The sequence below is a fragment of the Nerophis ophidion genome, linkage group LG04, assembly GCF_033978795.1.
Source record: "Nerophis ophidion isolate RoL-2023_Sa linkage group LG04, RoL_Noph_v1.0, whole genome shotgun sequence".
Lineage (NCBI taxonomy): Eukaryota > Metazoa > Chordata > Actinopteri > Syngnathiformes > Syngnathidae > Nerophis > Nerophis ophidion.
In genome coordinates this window covers 8,821,988-8,842,585 of record NC_084614.1, presented here as the reverse complement: position 1 = coordinate 8,842,585, position 20,598 = coordinate 8,821,988, and the positions used below count along the sequence as shown (strand labels likewise).

At 41.7% G+C, this 20,598-nt stretch overlaps 1 protein-coding gene across 2 annotated transcripts in view; it reads right to left on the bottom strand.

Moving 5' to 3' along the window:
• The window catches only part of LOC133550863 (epiplakin-like), a 47,542-nt gene that overhangs the window by 22,416 nt on the left and 4,528 nt on the right, over positions 1 to 20,598 (bottom strand). Inside the window, exons 3-4 of one of the 2 annotated variants that reach the window (XM_061896969.1) lie at positions 19,058 to 19,129; positions 930 to 14,041 (exon numbers count right to left, since the gene is read on the bottom strand). In XM_061896969.1, coding sequence (XP_061752953.1) covers positions 1,256 to 14,026 — 12,771 coding nt within the window. In that variant the 5' untranslated portion in view covers positions 14,027 to 14,041; positions 19,058 to 19,129 and the 3' untranslated portion in view covers positions 930 to 1,255. Of the gene's footprint in view, positions 1 to 929; positions 14,042 to 19,057; positions 19,130 to 20,598 lie in introns of those variants that run through there. The other variant, XR_009806390.1, reaches the window with a different exon arrangement.

Here is a 20,598-nt window from a genome sequence, read left to right as displayed (position 1 = left end):
ATTAATGGGTAAATCGTCGCTTTCTCGGTCCGAATAGCTCTTGCTGCTGGTGGCCATGATTGTAAACTATGTTCAGATGTGAGGAGCTTCACAACCCGTGACGTCACGCGCACATCGTCTGCTACTTCCGGTACAGGCAAGGCTTTTTTATCAACACCTAAAGTTGCGAACTTTATCGTGGATGTTCTCTACTAAATCCTTTCAGCAAAAATATGGCAATATGGCGAAATGATCAAGTATGACACATAGAATAGACATGCTGTCCCTGTTTAAATAGAACATCTCATTTCAGTAGGCCTTTAAAGTAATGTTAAACTCCCAATGGTATGGTATGTTGGAGAGAGAAGAAGCTTAAGGGAGAAATTTAGAAGTCCGCTCTCTTAATGTGGAGTTTTACGAGGTACGAGCTACGCCAGACAACCATTTCAACGTTTATCCCGAAGTAGCACTGCGCTAGTTCGATCATCCTCTCTCCTGATTGCAGACTGCTCATCGACCAAACGACGGCACTCAAATACCTCAATCTGTCTTCCTGCCGATATTTTCCAAGAGGGTTGAAGAGAATTTACCGTGGACAAGAGGATATTCGACAGTTGCTTGACAAGTTGGAGTAGAGTTAAGAAAGTGATGAAAGAATAGTTCCAGATGAAATTGTTTGTATTGTTATTGAAAAGTTGAAATAAATGTCTAACATTCTCTATTGAGACGAATGTTTCTTGTTTCCAGGAAGCAGTTATAATGCGTGGCTCAATTTTCCCTCTAGAGAGCGCTGTCAACTAAAGTTTCAATCTATCAATACTTTAGGCTGTGACTGGAGTATTATACCTGTGGTATAGTCATCAAGCTTTGATGATATTATTAATAGGGTTTTTTCCCAATATATATCAACATAATATCAAGGCCTAATCATTAAAATAAAAGTAAAAAAATAGCTCTCAAAGTCATTTATTTGATCACTTTTTTCAACAACTTAAAGAACAGGTCGGGTAAAACTTAAAATGCAGGTTAGAACTCAGTCATTTCTCAACGTATTAGGAATGAATTACGTTGCTGGTAAAGGCGTAGATTATGGTTCTCTGTATGTCACTAAAACACAAACTTAAATGAAAAAAAAAGATTGTCAAAGTTGAGGAAGTTAAAAAAAAATTCACAGTCTAATCAAACGTTATAAAGGCTTGGGTAGACAACATATGCTTGCCACAATACAGATTAAGATATCAAACAAGATATTAAGCACCAAGGACTACGGTGCTCTTTACTTGTACAAGGGGAGTAGGATAAGTCCAGTGATGGGGTCTGTGACACACCTCTCTATCAGTTGGAGATAGGTAAGGTTCTCTTGTGTGTTGGGATCGAAAAAGCCCTTGGTGTCGTCATCTGGGTCGGACAAAATTTGGTTCATTTCTTCGTCAAAGTAGCCTCTTTCATATGCCACCTGCACAGGCACTCTGTGACTGTTTACTGGGTCGATGATGCCTCCTGTGGCAATTTGAGCTTCAAGGAGACGAATTCCATGATCCTTGACTATCAGGTCTTTTTTCAGAGCCTGGAACAAAGATATGGTGCCTTCAGTGTAAGGGTCTCTGTATCCTGTGACTGCTCGTTCTGCTGAGAGTAGTTTGTTTTTCCACTCTTTGCCGACCACTCTCTGAGCAACAGCTTCTTCTACTGAAAGTTTCTTGTTGTTGACTGGGTCAATAACAAAGCCAGTGGCAGCTTGGGCTTCTAGCAGAACCAGAGATGTACCAGGGGGCAGCCTGTGTCTGGATTTGGCTTCATATATGCTTAGGGTCTCCTTGGTTGACTGCAAGTATACTCCTGCAATGCTGTTGGTCCCCTCCAGGTACTTGCGGACAGATTGCATTTGACTAACTTCCCGCACAGTGACTTTTCCTGCATTTAGATCTTTGTAGATGTCTTCACTGATGATTTTTGATTTAAGCAACTCTGTAGCACTGACATCCTTCCTTATTCCTTGAAAACTTTCCATGTCTGTTGTCTCTGTAACTGTGGTGCTGATTGTGGTTTCTAAGGTGCTGCTGTCCACTGTTGTTTCTTGAGTCAGACCTGTGACTGCTGATGATGAGGTGGTGGTCTGCTGCTGAATAATCATCAAGATTATTTCCAAGAAACGTTGGATTGTGATTGCTCTGGACTTGTACTGCTGCACAAGTTCTCGCCTTCTCTCCTCAGTTATGTATCTGGAGTAGAGCAGTTCCCACAGCGAGACTGTCATTCCTTGGTACTCCTCTCCTGCTTTGGTGGTTGTTGTCGATTTCAGAATGTGTTTTGTGGCTTCGTCAACAAAGAAGTAGAACTCTCCTTTCTTCACAATAACCAGCAGACTCAGACCAGTGATGGGGTCTGTGACACACCTCTCTATCAGTTGGAGATAGGTGAGGTTCTCTTGTGTGTTGGGATCGAAAAAGCCCTTGGTGTCATCATCTGGGTCGGACAAAATTTGGTTCATTTCTTCGTCAAAGTAGCCTCTTTCATATGCCACCTGCACAGGCACCCTGTGACTGTTTACTGGGTCGATGATGCCTCCTGTGGCAATTTGAGCTTCAAGGAGACGAATTCCATGATCCTTGACTATCAGGTCTTTTTTCAGAGCCTGGAACAAAGATATGGTGCCTTCAGTGTAAGGGTCTCTGTATCCTGTGACTGCTCGTTCTGCTGAGAGTAGTTTGTTTTTCCACTCGTTGCCAACCACTCTCTGAGCAACAGCTTCTTCTACTGAAAGTTTCTTGTTGTTGACTGGGTCAATGACAAAGCCAGTGGCAGCTTGGGCTTCTAGCAGAACCAGAGATGTACCAGGGGTAAGCAGGCCTCTGGATTTGGCTTCATATATGCTTAGGGTCTCCTTGGTTGACTGCAAGTATACTCCTGCAATGCTGTTGGTCCCCTCCAGGTACTTGCGGACAGATCGCATTTGACTAACTTCCTGCACAGTGACTTTTCCTGCATTTAGATCTTTGTAGATTTCTTCACCGATGATTTTTGATTTAAGCAACTCAGTAGCACTGACATCCTTCCTTATTCCTTGAAAACTTTCCATGTCTGTGGTCTCTGTAACTGTGGTGCTGATTGTTGTTTCTATGGTGCTGCTGTCCACTGTTGTTTCTTGAGTCAGACATGTGACTGCTGATGATGAGTTGGTGGTGGTGGTCTGCTGCTGAATAATCATCAAAATTATTTCCCAGAAACGCTGGATCGTGATTGATCCGGACTTGTACTGCTGCACAAGTTCTCGCCTTCTCTCCTCAGTTATGTATCTGGAGTAGAGCAATTCCCACAGCGAGACTGTCATTCCTTGGTACTCCTCTCCTGCTTTGGTGGTTGTTGTCGATTTCAGAATGTGTTTTGTGGCTTCGTCAACAAAGAAGTAGAACTCCCCTTTCTTCACAATAACCAGCAGACTCAGACCAGTGATGGGGTCTGTGACACATCTCTCTATCAGTTGGAGATAGGTGAGGTTCTCTTGTGTGTTGGGATCGAAAAAGCCCTTGGTGTCGTCATCTGGGTCGGACAAAATTTGGTTCATTTCTTCGTCAAAGTAGCCTCTTTCATATGCCACCTGCACAGGCACCCTGTGACTGTTTACTGGGTCGATGATGCCTCCCGTGGCAATTTGAGCTTCGAGGAGACGAATTCCATGATCCTTGACTATCAGGTCTTTTTTCAGAGCCTGGAACAAAGATATGGTGCCTTCAGTGTAAGGGTCTCGGTATCCTGTGACTGCTCGTTCTGCTGATAGCAGTTTGTTTTTCCACTCGTTACCAACCACTCTCTGAGCAACAGCTTCTTCTACTGAAAGTTTCTTGTTGTTGACTGGGTCAATGACAAAGCCAGTGGCAGCTTGGGCTTCTAGCAGAACCAGAGATGTACCAGGGGTAAGCAGGCCTCTGGATTTGGCTTCATATATGCTTAGGGTCTCCTTGGATGACTGCAAGTATACTCCTGCAATGCTGTTAGTCCCCTCCAGGTACTTGCGGACAGATCGCATTTGACTAACTTCCTGCACAGTGACTTTTCCTGCATTTAGATCTTTGTAGATTTCTTCACCGATGATTTTTGATTTAAGCAACTCAGTAGCACTGACATCCTTCCTTATTCCTTGAAAACTTTCCATGTCTGTGGTCTCTGTAACTGTGGTGCTGATTGTTGTTTCTATGGTGCTGCTGTCCACTGTTGTTTCTTGAGTCAGACATGTGACTGCTGATGATGAGTTGGTGGTGGTGGTCTGCTGCTGAATAATCATCAAGATTATTTCCCAGAAACGCTGGATCGTGATTGATCCGGACTTGTACTGCTGCACAAGTTCTCGCCTTCTCTCCTCAGTTATGTATCTGGAGTAGAGCAATTCCCACAGCGAGACTGTCATTCCTTGGTACTCCTCTCCTGCTTTGGTGGTTGTTGTCGATTTCAGAATGTGTTTTGTGGCTTCGTCAACAAAGAAGTAGAACTCCCCTTTCTTCACAATAACCAGCAGACTCAGACCAGTGATGGGGTCTGTGACACACCTCTCTATCAGTTGGAGATAGGTGAGGTTCTCTTGTGTGTTGGGATCGAAAAAGCCCTTGGTGTCGTCATCTGGGTCGGACAAAATTTGGTTCATTTCTTCGTCAAAGTACCCTCTTTCATATGCCACCTGCACAGGCACCCTGTGACTGTTTACTGGGTCGATGATGCCTCCCGTGGCAATTTGAGCTTCGAGGAGACGAATTCCATGATCCTTGACTATCAGGTCTTTTTTCAGAGCCTGGAACAAAGATATGGTGCCTTCAGTGTAAGGGTCTCTGTATCCTGTGACTGCTCGTTCTGCTGATAGCAGTTTTTTTTTCCACTCGTTGCCAACCACTCTCTGAGCAACAGCTTCTTCTACTGAAAGTTTCTTGTTGTTGACTGGGTCAATGACAAAGCCAGTGGCAGCTTGGGCTTCTAGCAGAACCAGAGATGTACCAGGGGTCAGCAGGCCTCTGGATTTGGCTTCATATATGCTTAGGGTCTCCTTGGTTGACTGCAAGTATACTCCTGCAATGCTGTTGGTCCCCTCCAGGTACTTGCGGACGGATCGCATTTGACTAACTTCCTGCACAGTGACTTTTCCTGCATTTAGATCTTTGTACATTTCTTCACCAATAATTTTTGATTTAAGCAACTCTGTAGCACTGACATCCTTCCTTATTCCTTGAAAACTTTCCATGTCTGTTGTCTCTGTAACTGTGGTGCTGATTGTGGTTTCTATGGTGCTGCTGTCCACTGTTGTTTCTTGAGTCAGACATGTGACTGCTGATGTTGAGGTGGTGGTCTGCTGTTGAATAATCATCAATATGATCTCCAAGAAACGTTGGATTGTGATTGCTCCGGACTTGTACTGCTGCACAAGTTCTCGCCTTCTCTCCTCAGTTATGTATCTGGAGTAGAGCAGTTCCCACAGCGAGACTGTCATTCCTTGGTACTCCTCTCCTGCTTTGGTGGTTGTTGTCGATTTCAGAATGTGTTTTGTGGCTTCGTCAACAAAGAAGTAGAACTCCCCTTTCTTCACAATAACCAACAGACTCAGACCAGTGATGGGGTCTGTGACACACCTCTCTATCAGTTGGAGATAGGTGAGGTTCTCTTGTGTGTTGGGATCGAAAAAGCCCTTGGTGTCATCATCTGGGTCGGACAAAATTTGGTTCATTTCTTCGTCAAAGTAGCCTCTTTCATATGCCACCTGCACAGGCACTCTGTGACTGTTTACTGGGTCGATGATGCCTCCGGTGGCAATTTGAGCTTCAAGGAGACGAATTCCATGATCCTTGACTATCAGGTCTTTTTTCAGAGCCTGGAACAAAGATATGGTGCCTTCAGTGTAAGGGTCTCGGTATCCTGTGACTGCTCGTTCTGCTGATAGCAGTTTGTTTTTCCACTCGTTACCAACCACTCTCTGAGCAACAGCTTCTTCTACTGAAAGTTTCTTGTTGTTGACTGGGTCAATGACAAAGCCAGTGGCAGCTTGGGCTTCTAGCAGAACCAGAGATGTACCAGGGGTCAGCAGGCCTCTGGATTTGGCTTCATATATGCTTAGGGTCTCCTTGGTTGACTGCAAGTATACTCCTGCAATGCTGTTGGTCCCCTCCAGGTACTTGCGGACGGATCGCATTTGACTAACTTCCTGCACAGTGACTTTTCCTGCATTTAGATCTTTGTAGATTTCTTCACCGATGATTTTTGATTTAAGCAACTCAGTAGCACTGACATCCTTCCTTATTCCTTGAAAACTTTCCATGTCTGTGGTCTCTGTAACTGTGGTGCTGATTGTGGTTTCTATGGTGCTGCTGTCCACTGTTGTTTCTTGAGTCAGACCTGTGACTGCTGATGATGAGTTGGTGGTGGTGGTCTGCTGCTGAATAATCATAAAGATTATTTCCCAGAAACGCTGGATCGTGATTGATCCGGACTTGTACTGCTGCACAAGTTCTCGCCTTCTCTCCTCAGTTATGTATCTGGAGTAGAGCAGTTCCCACAGCGAGACTGTCATTCCTTGGTACTCCTCTCCTGCTTTGGTGGTTGTTGTCGATTTCAGAATGTGTTTTGTGGCTTCGTCAACAAAGAAGTAGAACTCCCCTTTCTTCACAATAACCAGCAGACTCAGACCAGTGATGGGGTCTGTGACACACCTCTCTATCAGTTGGAGATAGGTAAGGTTCTCTTGTGTGTTGGGGTCGAAAAAGCCCTTGGTGTCGTCATCTGGGTCGGACAAAATTTGGTTCATTTCTTCGTCAAAGTAGCCTCTTTCATATGCCACCTGCACAGGCACTCTGTGACTGTTTACTGGGTCGATGATGCCTCCTGTGGCAATTTGAGCTTCGAGGAGACGAATTCCATGATCCTTGACTATCAGGTCTTTTTTCAGAGCCTGGAACAAAGATATGGTGCCTTCAGTGTAAGGGTCTCTGTATCCTGTGACTGCTCGTTCTGCTGATAGCAGTTTTTTTTTCCACTCGTTGCCAACCACTCTCTGAGCAACAGCTTCTTCTACTGAAAGTTTCTTGTTGTTGACTGGGTCAATGACAAAGCCAGTGGCAGCTTGGGCTTCTAGCAGAACCAGAGATGTACCAGGGGTCAGCAGGCCTCTGGATTTGGCTTCATATATGCTTAGGGTCTCCTTGGTTGACTGCAAGTATACTCCTGCAATGCTGTTGGTCCCCTCCAGGTACTTGCGGACGGATCGCATTTGACTAACTTCCTGCACAGTGACTTTTCCTGCATTTAGATCTTTGTAGATTTCTTCACCAATAATTTTTGATTTAAGCAACTCTGTAGCACTGACATCCTTCCTTATTCCTTGAAAACTTTCCATGTCTGTTGTCTCTGTAACTGTGGTGCTGATTGTGGTTTCTATGGTGCTGCTGTCCACTGTTGTTTCTTGAGTCAGACATGTGACTGCTGATGTTGAGGTGGTGGTCTGCTGTTGAATAATCATCAATATGATCTCCAAAAAATGTTGGATTGTGATTGCTCCGGACTTGTACTGCTGCACAAGTTCTCGCCTTCTCTCCTCAGTTATGTATCTGGAGTAGAGCAGTTCCCACAGCGAGACTGTCATTCCTTGGTACTCCTCTCCTGCTTTGGTGGTTGTTGTCGATTTCAGAATGTGTTTTGTGGCTTCGTCAACAAAGAAGTAAAACTCCCCTTTCTTCACAATAACCAGCAGACTCAGACCAGTGATGGGGTCTGTGACACACCTCTCTATCAGTTGGAGATAGGTGAGGTTCTCTTGTGTGTTGGGATCGAAAAAGCCCTTGGTGTCGTCATCTGGGTCGGACAAAATTTGGTTCATTTCTTCGTCAAAGTAGCCTCTTTCATATGCCACCTGCACAGGCACTCTGTGACTGTTTACTGGGTCGATGATGCCTCCTGTGGCAATTTGAGCTTCAAGGAGACGAATTCCATGATCCTTGACTATCAGGTCTTTTTTCAGCGCCTGGAACAAAGATATGGTGCCTTCAGTGTAAGGGTCTCTATATCCTGTGACTGCTCGTTCTGCTGAGAGTAGTTTGTTTTTCCACTCGTTGCCGACCACTCTCTGAGCAACAGCTTCTTCTACTGAAAGTTTCTTGTTGTTGACTGGGTCAATAACAAAGCCAGTGGCAGCTTGGGCTTCTAGCAGAACCAGAGATGTACCAGGGGTAAGCAGGCCTCTGGATTTGGCTTCATATATGCTTAGGGTCTCCTTGGTTGACTGCAAGTATACTCCTGCAATGCTGTTGGTCCCCTCCAGGTACTTGCGGACGGATCGCATTTGACTAACTTCCTGCACAGTGATTTTTCCTGCATTTAGATCTTTGTAGATTTCTTCACCGATGATTTTTGATTTAAGCAACTCTGTAGCACTGACATCCTTCCTTATTCCTTGAAAACTTTCCATGTCTGTTGTCTCTGTAACTCTGGTGCTGATTGTGGTTTCTATGGTGCTGTTGTCCACTGTTGTTTCCTGAGTCAGACATGTGACTGCTGATGATGAGGTAGTGGTGGTGGTCTGCTGCTGAATAATCATCAAAATGATCTCCAAGAAACGTTGGATTGTGATTGCTCCGGACTTGTACTGCTGCACAAGTTCTCGCCTTCTCTCCTCAGTTATGTATCTAGAGTACAGCAGTTCCCACAGCGAGACTGTCATTCCTTGGTACTTATCTCCTGCTTTGGTGGTTGTTGTTGATTTCAGAATGAGTTTTGTTGCCTCGTCAACAAAGAAATAGAACTCCCCTTTCTTTACAATGGATAGCAAATTAAGTCCAGTGATGGGGTCTGTGACACACCTCTCTATCAGTTGGAGGTAGGTAAGGTTCTCATTTGTGTTGGGATCAAATAAGCCTTTGGTGTCGTCATCTGGGTCGGACAAAATTTGGTTCATTTCCTCGTCAAAGTAGCCTCTTTCATATGCCACCTGCACAGGCACTCTGTGACTGTATATTGGGTCAATGATGCCTCCGGTGGCAATTTGAGCTTCAAGGAGACGAATTCCATGATCTTTGACAATGAGATTCTTATTCAATGCCTGGAATAAGGAAATTTTCCCACCAGTGTAGGGGTCTTTGTATCCTGTGACTGCTTGTTCTGCTGAGAGTAGTTTGTTTTTCCACTCGTTGCCGACCACTCTCTGAGCAACAGCTTCTTCTACTGAAAGTTTCTTGTTGTTGACTGGGTCAATGACAAAGCCAGTGGCAGCTTGGGCTTCCAAGAGTACAAGAGAAGTACCAGGGGTCAGCAGGCCTCTTGTCTGTGCTTCGTATATGCTCATAACTTTTTTTGTAGACTCAACTCTGACACCGGCTATACAATTTGTAGCTCCAAGATACTTCTGAATGGATTCCATTTTGTTGACATTCTCTTCGGTCACTTCCCCATTTATAATCCGTGTAAAAAGCTCCTTTGAGATGATTTTGGATTCAAACAACTCACTTGCAGTGACATGCTTCCTTAGTCCTTTGAAACTTCTTTCTTTGGATGACACCTCTGTAATGATGACTGTGAGTACTTCAATTAATTCATCAATTGTCATGGTACCAGTCTTATATTGTTGTATAAGCTGGTCTCTTCTTTGTTGGGAGACGTATTGAGACATTAACGCTTCCCATAGGGTGACTTCTTTCTTTTGGAATAGCCATGTTTTCATAACAAATGTTTTGTTTTTGAACTCGAGCTGCATTTTTTCTTCTGAGTGAACAATGTCGCATTCACCTGTCTGTAATGGCAGAAGAAGCAGGCCCGTTTTTGGATCCTTTTCACATCTCTCCATTAGCTCAAGGTAGGAGATTTTTTCTTTGGTGTTTGGGTCAAAGTGTCCTTTTGTTTCATCGGTGGAATTCAGCAGAAGGTTTTTGAGTTCGTCATCCAGAAGTCTGTTTTGGACTGCAACATTAGCAGGTACTCTGATGCTCATATGTGGGTCTATAATTCCACCTGTTGCTATTTGTGCTTCAAGAAGGCGAATGCCATCTTTTCTTTGGATCAGCTGGTTATTCATAGCCTCATACAAAGATATTGATGCGTCAGTATAGGGATCTTTATACCCAGTGACAGCTTGTTCAGCTACCAGAAGCTGCTCATGTACATCTGGTCCAATTACCTCCTCAAGTGCCGCTTGGTCAACAGTGTAAAACTTGTTTTTGGTAGGATCGATTATCCAACCTGTGGATGCCTGTGCTTCCAGCAGCAAAAGCGCCACACCATTTGTCAACACACAATCCCTTTTTGCAGCATATATGCTTACAACAGTCTGGGACGGATACATCCTAATTCCAGCAATGCTGGCGGTTCCATTCAGGTATCGTCTCACACAATCCCGTTTGGCAACTCCTTCAAAAGACACTTGCTCTTCGTTAATCTTTTTGAATGTAATAGCGTTAATAATACCAGAGTCTAGAAGTTGTTTGGCAGAAACATGCTTTCTTAGACCCATGATCGTTTTTGGAGTTTCACTCCTAACCAGTTTTTCAATTGTGGACCTGACGATTGTAATTAGGGTTTGAATGCTAACCTTTCTTGCTCTGAATGTATCAATCAGTTCAAAGCGATGTTCTTCAGTGAAGTAGCCAGAGTGGAGCAAGTCCCACAGAGAAACAGATTTCCCTGCATAGCGTCCGACTGATATGCTCACAGTTGTCTCGTCAAACTCTTGTTTAATCTGTCTGTCGGTGTACGACTTCACGTTTGTCGTTGACGCTTTTGGTGTGACAGCAATCGGCAAGAGGAACAATCCAGTTTCTTTATCTTTTATGCACCTACCTAACATGTCCAAGTATGTCAGATTCTCTTTGGTGTTTGGGTCAAAAAATCCTTTTGTGTCATCAGTCGGGTCCAATAGAGTTTGATTAAGCTCTTCATCAAAATATCCTTTCCTGTATGCAACATCAAGAGGTAGATGAAGACACTTTAAAGGATCAATGATTCCACCTGTGGCAATTTGAGCCTCAAGTAAACGAATGCCATGTTCTTTTACTACAAGGTCTTTCTTCAAGGCTTGGAAAAGAGAAATCTTTTGGCCATTGTATGGGTCGACGTAACCAGTGACCGCCTTCTCTGCTGACAAGAGCTTTTCATACATCTGTGGGCAAATTAACTTCTCCCTTAGCGCTTGTTCCACTGTGAACTTTTTGTTTGCCAGAGGATCAACAATGAAACCTGTTGCTGCTTGTGCTTCCAGAAGGCACAGAGCAGTGCCGGGTGTCAGGATAGCATTTCTCTGGGCCTCGTAGATGGTTAGCTTCTGATTGGAGGGCTGCAGTATCACCCCGGCCACACAACTTGTCCCTTGTAGGTAAGATTGCACGCTTTCCATTTTCAGCACATCGGTGCTCCTAATCTTTTCATCGATCAAGCGACTGTATGTTTTTTCATCCACTATTTCAAGCTCTAAAAGATCCACCACAGAAACCTCTCCCCTCAGGGATTTGAAGCTTAATCCCGCTTGCTGTTTTATCTCCTTGCTCTCAATGATGCCTAAAATAAGCACGCTAATTTCCTCAACTGTTACTTTCCTTGATTTGAAGAGTTTGAAAAACTCCTGCCTTTTTTCCTCTCCTAGATACTCTGAATTGATAAGATCCCAAAGAGTTGTATGCTTGCCCTTGAATCGTCCATACCTGACAGAGACAGTTGTCTTTCTAAATAGCTCCTTCATGGTGTCATCTATGTTTATTTTGTTACTTCTGCCTTTGAGTGGCAGCAGGCAGAGTCCTGTGCTGGCGTCTGTGACACATCTGGACATGAGCTGCAAGTACGTGAGATTCTCGTGGGTGTTGGGGTCAAAAAACCCTTTGGTGTCATCACTAGGATCACTCAGGATCTCATTCATCTCCTCATTAAAATATCCACGCCTATAGGCGACATGGATTGGAATGCGATGGCTGTTAACCGGGTCAATGATCCCACCGGTGGCAATTTGGGCCTCCAGGAGTCGAATTCCATGATCTTGTAGGATAAGGCCTTTTTGCATGGCTTGGAACAAAGAGATTGTTTTGCCATCGCCCGGGTCTTTGTAGCCTGTCACTGCTTTCTCTGCAGAGCGTAACTTTTGGCACACATCAGCACCGACAACCTTAGCTTTGACCGCCTCATCAACGGAGAACTTTCTGTTTCCAATGGGATCAATAAGGAACCCTGTTGCTGCTTGTGCCTCAAGTAAAACCAGAGCTGTTCCAGGCATCAATTTCCCCTTTTGCCTGGCCTGGTAAATAGTCAGAATTTGGGAGTCAGGAAGAAGAACACCTGCAATGCTGTCTTTCCCCTGAAGGTACACACTTATGTTTTGGTCTTCTATGACTTCCTTGACAGACTTCTTTCCTTTTTTCAGGTCATCAAGGACATCCTTGCTAATGATTTCAGCCTCCACCAGCTGTTTCGCGGTGACAGTTTCTCTGATGCCTTCAAAGAAAACCTTAGTTGTTTTTACAGACGTCTCTATGATTTCCAGAACAGTTGTGATAATTGTCTCGATAGTGAGCGTCTTCTGTACGTACTTCCATATGATGTCTTTCCTCTGCTCTTCGTTTAGGTATTCGGACATCAGCAGTTCCCATAGTGATACAGTCATTCCCATGTACTTGCCACATGTCACGCTCACCTTTTTCTTTTTCAAAACCATCTTTGTTTGGTAGTCAATGAAGCTGAAATTCAGTCCATCAGACCTGCCGTGGATCGGTAAGAGACAAAGTCCAGTGACAGGATCAATGACACACCTCTCCATCAGCTGCAGATAAGTTAGGTTCTCCTCTGTGTTTGGATCAAAAAATCCCTTGGTGTCGTCGCCGGAATCCTCAAGTATGGCGTTCATTTCTTCATCGAAACAGCCTCTTTTAAAGGCCACCTCTGTGGGAAGTCTGTGGCTGTTAATCGGGTCAATAATTCCACCGGTGGCGATTTGTGCCTCAAGTAGGCGGATCCCGTGTGTCTTAAGGATGAGATCTTTTGAAAGGGCTTGAAACAGGGAAATGGTTCCGCCTGTGTACGGGTCTTTGTATCCGGTTACCGCTCGTTCAGCAGAGAGGAGTTTAGCGTAATGTTCTGGACCCACAAGTTTGTTCTTTACAGCCTGTGCCACTGTGAATTTTTTATTTTCGATGGGATCAGTCAGGAATCCAGTTGAAGCCTGTGCCTCCAGTAGAACCAGTGCTGTTCCAGGCATCAGTATGCGTTTCTTCATTGCCTCATAAATGCTCATTCTCTGACCGGTGGAAAGTATTGCGATGCCTGCAATGCTTCCTTTACCTTCAAGGTATTCCCTCACTGCCTCTATCAGCATCACGTCTTGGGTTGTGGTCTTCCCCTTCTGCAGGTCATCGTAAATGTCTTTGTCGATGATGTTGGACTCAAAAAGTTTTGTGGAGGAAATGCCTCGTCTCAGACCTTTAAAAATGATGAAGACAGGTAGAAGGATCATGCCCGTCTCAGGTTCAACAATGCATTTCTCCAAGAGCTTTGTGTAGCTCACATGTTCTTGTGTACTCGGATCGTAGAACACCTTTAACTCTGCCATCTGGTCGTCCAGCAGACCTTTTTCATAGTAACCTCTCTGAATGGCCAAGTCAACAGGAATATGCGTCTTCAGAATGGGATCAAACGGGCCGTGAGTGGATACCTGGGCTTCCAGGAGCTTCAAGCCATGATCTCTTGGAACTAAATCTTTCCGCATAGCTTGGAACAAAGATATGGTTCCGTTGGTGTAGGGATCCACGTAACCAGTGACGGCTTTTTCCGCCATGAGGAGCTTCTCCTTCATCTCGGGTCCAATTAGCTCCTCTTTGACAGCATCGGCCACAGGAAGTGTTCGATTGTTGATCGGGTCCACGATGCCCACCGTGGCGGCTTGTGCTTCAAGCAGGGCCAAGGCCGTTCCTGCTTTGAGCAGGCGTTTTTTCATGGCTTGGTATATGGTCATCTTCTCCTTGGTTGCCTCCAGATAAACGCCTGCCACGGGGCCATAAGATTTAGTGTGGCCGTTTTGTTTCATCTCAGTGTTTTGATTAATGGGCCCCATCTCGGTCAAACTCACCTGTGTAACAGAACATGAGTTCAATCAGTTGGTATGTTGTCTGCAACGCGGTTTTTACTGCAGAGTATCAGTTTTGCAGAGGTATCCAAACATTTTCCACTTTTTCCAAGGGTGAGTATTGTACTTATTACAAAGCAGCTCTTTGATTCTAACATGCATCTTAGTTGTAGATTTGTTAGCTTTCTATTAGCATGCTAGGTTATTTTTGTGCTAATTTTGCAGGTATACACCTCTTGAGCCATATTTTATTTCTTGACAAATGATACCTTTTAGCATGCTAAAGTTAGCCAATTTTGTAGGTGTACACCTCAGTCATATTTTAGTACTTAATGTGTTAGCAGGCTAGCATTTACAAAAGAAAATCCAGAACAAACCAGTAAATAATTCGGTACCTGACGTTTGTTATAATCAGCATTTTAAAAAAAACAACTAACATTAGCATGCTAGATTTTTTTTAGTTAATTTAGCAGGTATACGACTCTTGTATCAAATGTTTTGTTGCTTGACAAATGATACCTTTTAGCATGCTAAAATTTGCTAATTTTGTAGGTATACACCTCGGTCATATTTTTGTGCTTGATGCGTTACCAGGCTAGCATTTACAAAAAACAATTCTAGAACAAAGCAGTAATGTATTTCGGTACCTGACTTTTGTTGTGATTAGCATTTTAAAAAAACTAGCATTGGCTGGCTAGATTTTTTTTTAGCTTATTTTGCAGTGTCAAATATTTTGTTGCTTGACAAATGATACCTTTTAGCATGCTAAAGTTAGCAAATTTTGTAGGTATACACCTCGGTCATATTTAAGCACTTGATGCGTTAGCAGGTTTGCATTTACAAAAAAAATTCTAGAAAAAAACAGTAATATATTTTGACGCTTGTTATAGTTAGAATTAAAAAAAATAACCTTAGCATGCTAGATTTCTTTAGCTAATTCAGCAGGTATACACCTCTTGTGCCTTATATTTTGCTGCTTGACAAATGATACCTTTTAGCATGCTAAAGTTTGCAAATTTTGTAGGTATAAACCTCAGTTATATTTCAGTACTTGATGCGTTAGCAGGCTAGCATTTACAAATAATAAGTCTAGAACAAACAAGTAATATATTTGGGTACTTTACGCTTGTTATAGTTAGCATTTAAAAAAACAAAAAAACATTAGCATGCTAGATTTTTTATCTTATTTAGCAGTGTCATATATTTTGTTGCTTGACAAATTATACCTTTTAGCATGCTAAAGTTAGGTAATTTTGTAGGTTTACACCTCAGTCATATTTAAGTACTTGATGCATTAGCAGGCTAGCATTTACAAAAAAAATTCTAGAAAAAAACAGTAATATATTTTGACGCTTGTTATAGTTAGAATTTAAAAAAAATAACCTTAGCATGCTAGATTTCTTTAGCTAATTCAGCAGGTATACATCTCTTGTGCCTTATATTTTGCTGCTTGACAAATGATACCTTTTAGCATGCTAAAGTTTGCAAATTTTGTAGGTGTAAACCTCAGTTATATTTTAGTACTTGATGCGTTAGCAGGCTAGCATTTACAAATAATAAGTCTAGAACAAACCACTAATATATTTGGGTACTTTACGCTTGTTATAGTTAGCATTTAAAAAAACAAAAAAACATTAGCATGCTAAATTTTTTAGCTTATTTAGCATTGTCAAATATTTTGTTGCTTGACAAATGATACCTTTTAGCATGCTAAAGTTAGCTAATTTTGTAGGTTTACACCTCAGTCATATTTAAGTACTTGATGCGTTAGCAGGCTAGCATTTACAAAAAATATTCTACAACAAAGCAGTAATATATTTTGATGCTTGTTATAGTTAGATTTTTGAAAAACTAACATTAGCATGCTAGATTTCTTAAGCTAATTTAGCAGGTATACACCTTGTGCTAAATATTTTGTTGCTAGACAAATGATACCTTTTAGCATGCTAAAGTTAGCAAATTTTGTAGGTATACCCCTCAGTCATATTTTAGTACTTGATGCGTTAGCAGGCTAGCATTTACAAAAACAATATATAAAACCAGGGACTTCACGGTGGCAGAGGGGTTAGTGCGTCTGCCTCACAATACGAAGTTCCTGCAGTCCTGGGTTCAAATCCAGGCTCGGGATCTTTCTGTGTGGAGTTTGCATGTTCTCCCCGTGAATGCGTGGGTTCCCTCCGGGTACTCCGGCTTCCTCCCACTTCCAAAGACATGTACCTGGGGATAGGTTAATTGGCAACACTAAATTGGCCCTAGTGTGTGAATGTTGTCTGTCTATCTGTGTTGGCCCTGTGATGAGGTGGCGACTTGTCCAGGGTGTACCCTGCCTTCCGCCCGATTGTAGCTGAGATAGGCGCCAGCGCCCCCCGCGACCCCGAAAGGGAATAAGTGGTAGAAAATAGATGGATATATAAAACCAGTAGTATATTTTGACGCTTGTTATAGTTCGAATTTTAAAAAACTAACATTAGCATGCTAGATTTATTTTAGCGAATTCAGCAGGTATAAACCTCTTGTGCTAAATATTTTGTTGCTTGACAAATGATATCTTTTAGCATGCTAAAGTTAGAAAATGTTGTAGGTATATACACCTCAATCATATTTTAGTACTTGATGCGTTAGCAGGCTAGCATTTACAAAAAAATATATAAAACCAGTAATATATTTTGACGCTTGGTATAGTTCGAATTTTAAAAAACTAACATTATCATGCTAGATTTTTAAAAAATAATTTAGCAGGTATAAACCTCTTGTGCCGAATATTTTGTTGCTTGACAAATGATACCTTTTAGCATGCTAAAGTTAGCAAATTTTGTAGGTATACACCTCAGTCATATTTTAGTACTTGATGCGTTAGCAGGCTAGCATTTACAAATAAAAAATCTAGAACAAACCAGTAATATATTTGGGTACTTGAGGCTTGTTATAGTTAGAATTTTTTAAGAAAAAAACTAACATTAGCATGCTCGACTTTTTTAGCTTGTTTAGCAGTGTCAAATATTTTGTTGCTTGACAAATGATACCTTTTAGCATGCTAAAGTTAGCCAATTTTGTAGGTATACACCTCAGTCATATTTTAATACTTGATGCGTTAGCAGGCTAGCATTTACAAAAAAAATTAGAGAACAAACCAGTAATATATTTTGATGCCTGTTATAGTTAGAATTAAAAAAAAAATAACATTAGCGTGCTAGGTTTTTTTTTCCGCTAATTTAGCAGGTATACGCCTCTTGTATCAAATAGTTTGTTGCTTGACAAATTATACCTTTTAGCATGTTAAAATTAGCAAATTTTTTAGGTATACACCTCAGTCATATCTTAGTACTTGATGCGTTAGCAGGCTAGCATTTCCAAAAACAATTTTAGAACAAAGTAGTAATATATTTCAGTACTTGACGCTTGTTATAGTTAGCATTTAAAAAAACTAACATTAGCGTTCTAGATTTTTTTTTTACCTTATTAGCATGTCAAATATGTTGTTACTTGACAACTCATACCTTTTAGCATGCTAAAGGTAGCAAATTTTGTAGAATTAGTGAAATACCAAAATATATGACACTAATGTGTATATCTGCTAAAGTATCCCCCCAAAAAATAATCTAGCATGCTAATTTTTTTTTTTTTAAATGCTAATTATAACAAGCGTCAAGTACCGAAATATGTTACTGGTTTATTCTACAATTTTTATTTGTAAATGCTAGCCTGCTAACGCATCAAGTACTAAATTATGACTGAGGTGTGTATCGACAAAATTAGCTAACTTTCGCATGCTAAAAGGTATCATTTGTCAAGCAACAAAATATTTGACATAAGGTGTATACCTGCCAAATTAGCAAAAAAAAATATCTAGCATGCTAATGTTCATCTTTTTATATGCTAACTATAGCAAGCATCAGAATATATTACTGTTTTTTTCTACAATTGTTTTTTGTAAATGCTAGCCTGCTAACGCATCGAGTACTAAAATATGACTGAGGTGTATACCTAAAAAATTAGCTAACTTTAGCATGCTAAAAGGTATCATTTGTCACGCAACAAAATATTTGACACAAGAGATGTATACCTGCTAAATTAGCAAAAAAAATATCTAGCATGCTGATGTTAGTTTTTTAAAATGCTAACAAGCGTCAAGTACCGAAATATATTACTGGCTTGTTCTAGAATTTTTCTTTTGTAAATGCTAGCCTGCTAACGCATCAAATACTAAAATGTGTCTGAGGTGTGTACCTACAAAATTAGCTAACTTTAGCATGCTAAAAGGTATCATTTGTCACACAACAAAATATTTGACACAAGAGATGTATACCTGCTAAATTAGCAAAAAAAAATATCTAGCATGCTGATGTTAGTTTTTTAAAATGCTAACAAGCGTCAAGTACCGAAATATATTACTGGCTTGTTCTAGAATTTTTCTTTTGTAAATGCTAGCCTGATAACGCATCAAGTACTAAAATATGACTGAGGTGTGTACCTACAAAATTTGCTAACTTTAGCATGCTGAAAGGTATCATTTGTCACGCAACAAAATATTTGACACAAGAGATGTATACCTGCTAAATTAGCAAAAAAAATATCTAGCATGCGGATGTTAGTTTTTTAAAATGCTAACAAGCGTCAAGTACCGAAATATATTACTGGCTTGTTCTAGAATTTTTCTTTTGTAAATGCTAGCCTGCTAACGCATCAAGTACTAAAATATGACTGAGGTGTGTACCTACAAAATTAGCTAACTTTAGCATGCTAAAAGGTATCATTTGTCACACAACAAAATATTTGACACTGCTAAATAAACTAAAAAAAAAATCTAGCATCCGAATGTTAGCTTTTTAAAAATGCTAACTATAACAAGCATCAAGTATTGATATATATTACTGGTTTGTTCTAGATTTTTTATTTGTAAATGGCATCAAGTACTAAAATATGACTGAGGTGTGTATACTCCAGCAGATAGGCAGCAGTTAGTCCAACATGGAGGCCATACAGAAACAAGCATTGAAAAAGGAAAATGAAAATACTTACCTAATCAAGTTAGGTATCGATTTGAGTGTGCGAGCAACCAAGATAGCTGCCAAAGTTGCTGAATCTCAATATCTGCAAGGTGTGAGATAAGGAAGGTTGTATCAGGGCTGGCCAATACTGCCTGAAATCTTTATTGCAGGATACGTTGCGATAACAATATGTATCTGCTAACCCTACAGCAGATGTTAGCTTAGCATAGCAATAAAAAAAAAGTGTCTTCAATATTATCACACACTTGTCGTCACAATGATGACGGACGCTAACGATTGCGAAAAGCTGCCCGCTAACTATTCCAATTGTTGTTGACTTTTTATTTTTATTTTTTTTATCTCAAAACAACGCGAACAATGGCGATGTTTAAGAATGGCGCCCTCGTCCATTCGTCACGCCGGCGGAACGAGGGTGTGACTTGACCTTTTTTGACCTTTCGCAACGAGAACCTGTAGACCCAACATGTTGGCACACATGACTGAGTGTGTTTGTGCAACAGCAGCTCGCTGGCAGCCTTGTTTGACAGTAACACACACACACACACACACTCGTGTATTTCGTACCTTCTTGAGACCTCCGAAAAATTCGACCTCTTTAGGACCACTCTTTCGAGATATATAAAGATTTGTATTTACAATATTTATTATTTACTCTCCATACACATATTTATTTTACAAAGGTCCACTTAGGGAGTTTTTAGAATAACAATTTCAAACAAAGCACGTTTGGACAGGACAGCGGGGCAGCAAATGACAAATCACGACTTGGCACGTTTGGACAGAACAGCGGGGCAGCAAATGACAAACAAACAGCAGCTCGCTGGCAGCCTTGTTTGACAGTAACACACACACACACACACACACTTGTGTATTTCGTACCTTCTTGAGACCTCCGAAAAATTCCGACCTCTTTAGGACCACTCTTTCGAGATATATAAAGATTTGTATTTACAATATTTATTATTTACTCTCCATACAGATATTTATTTTACAAAGGTCCACTTAGGGAGTTTTTAGAATAACAATTTCAAACAAAGCACGTTTGGACAGGACAGCGGGGCAGCAAATGACAAATCACGACTTGGCACGTTTGGACAGGACAGCGGGGCAGCGAATGACAAACAAAGCACGACTTGGCACGTTTGGACAGGACAGCGGAGCAGCAAATGACAAAGCACGACTTGGCACGTTTGGACAGGACAGCGGGGCAGCAAATGACAAAGCACGACTTGGCACGTTTGGACAGGACAGCGGGGCAGCCATGTGACAGGATTGCCCAGGAATCTGAGGCGGGCGCCAAACCTTGGGAAGACCCTCCACACAAACATGAGACGCCCCCAAGGGGGGTCTACGACGTGCGGTCCTAAAGACAGTCGGGCTCACTGCCAAGCTCGTTATCAAGGGGTCCCCGTCCCAAATGATCAAATATCGGCCCCATATTTTTTTAATTAATTTTTGACCAGAGGGGGAGTACTTCACATTACTAAAATATGACTGAGGTGTATATAATCCAGCAGATAGGCCGCCGTTAGTCCAACATGGAGGCCATAC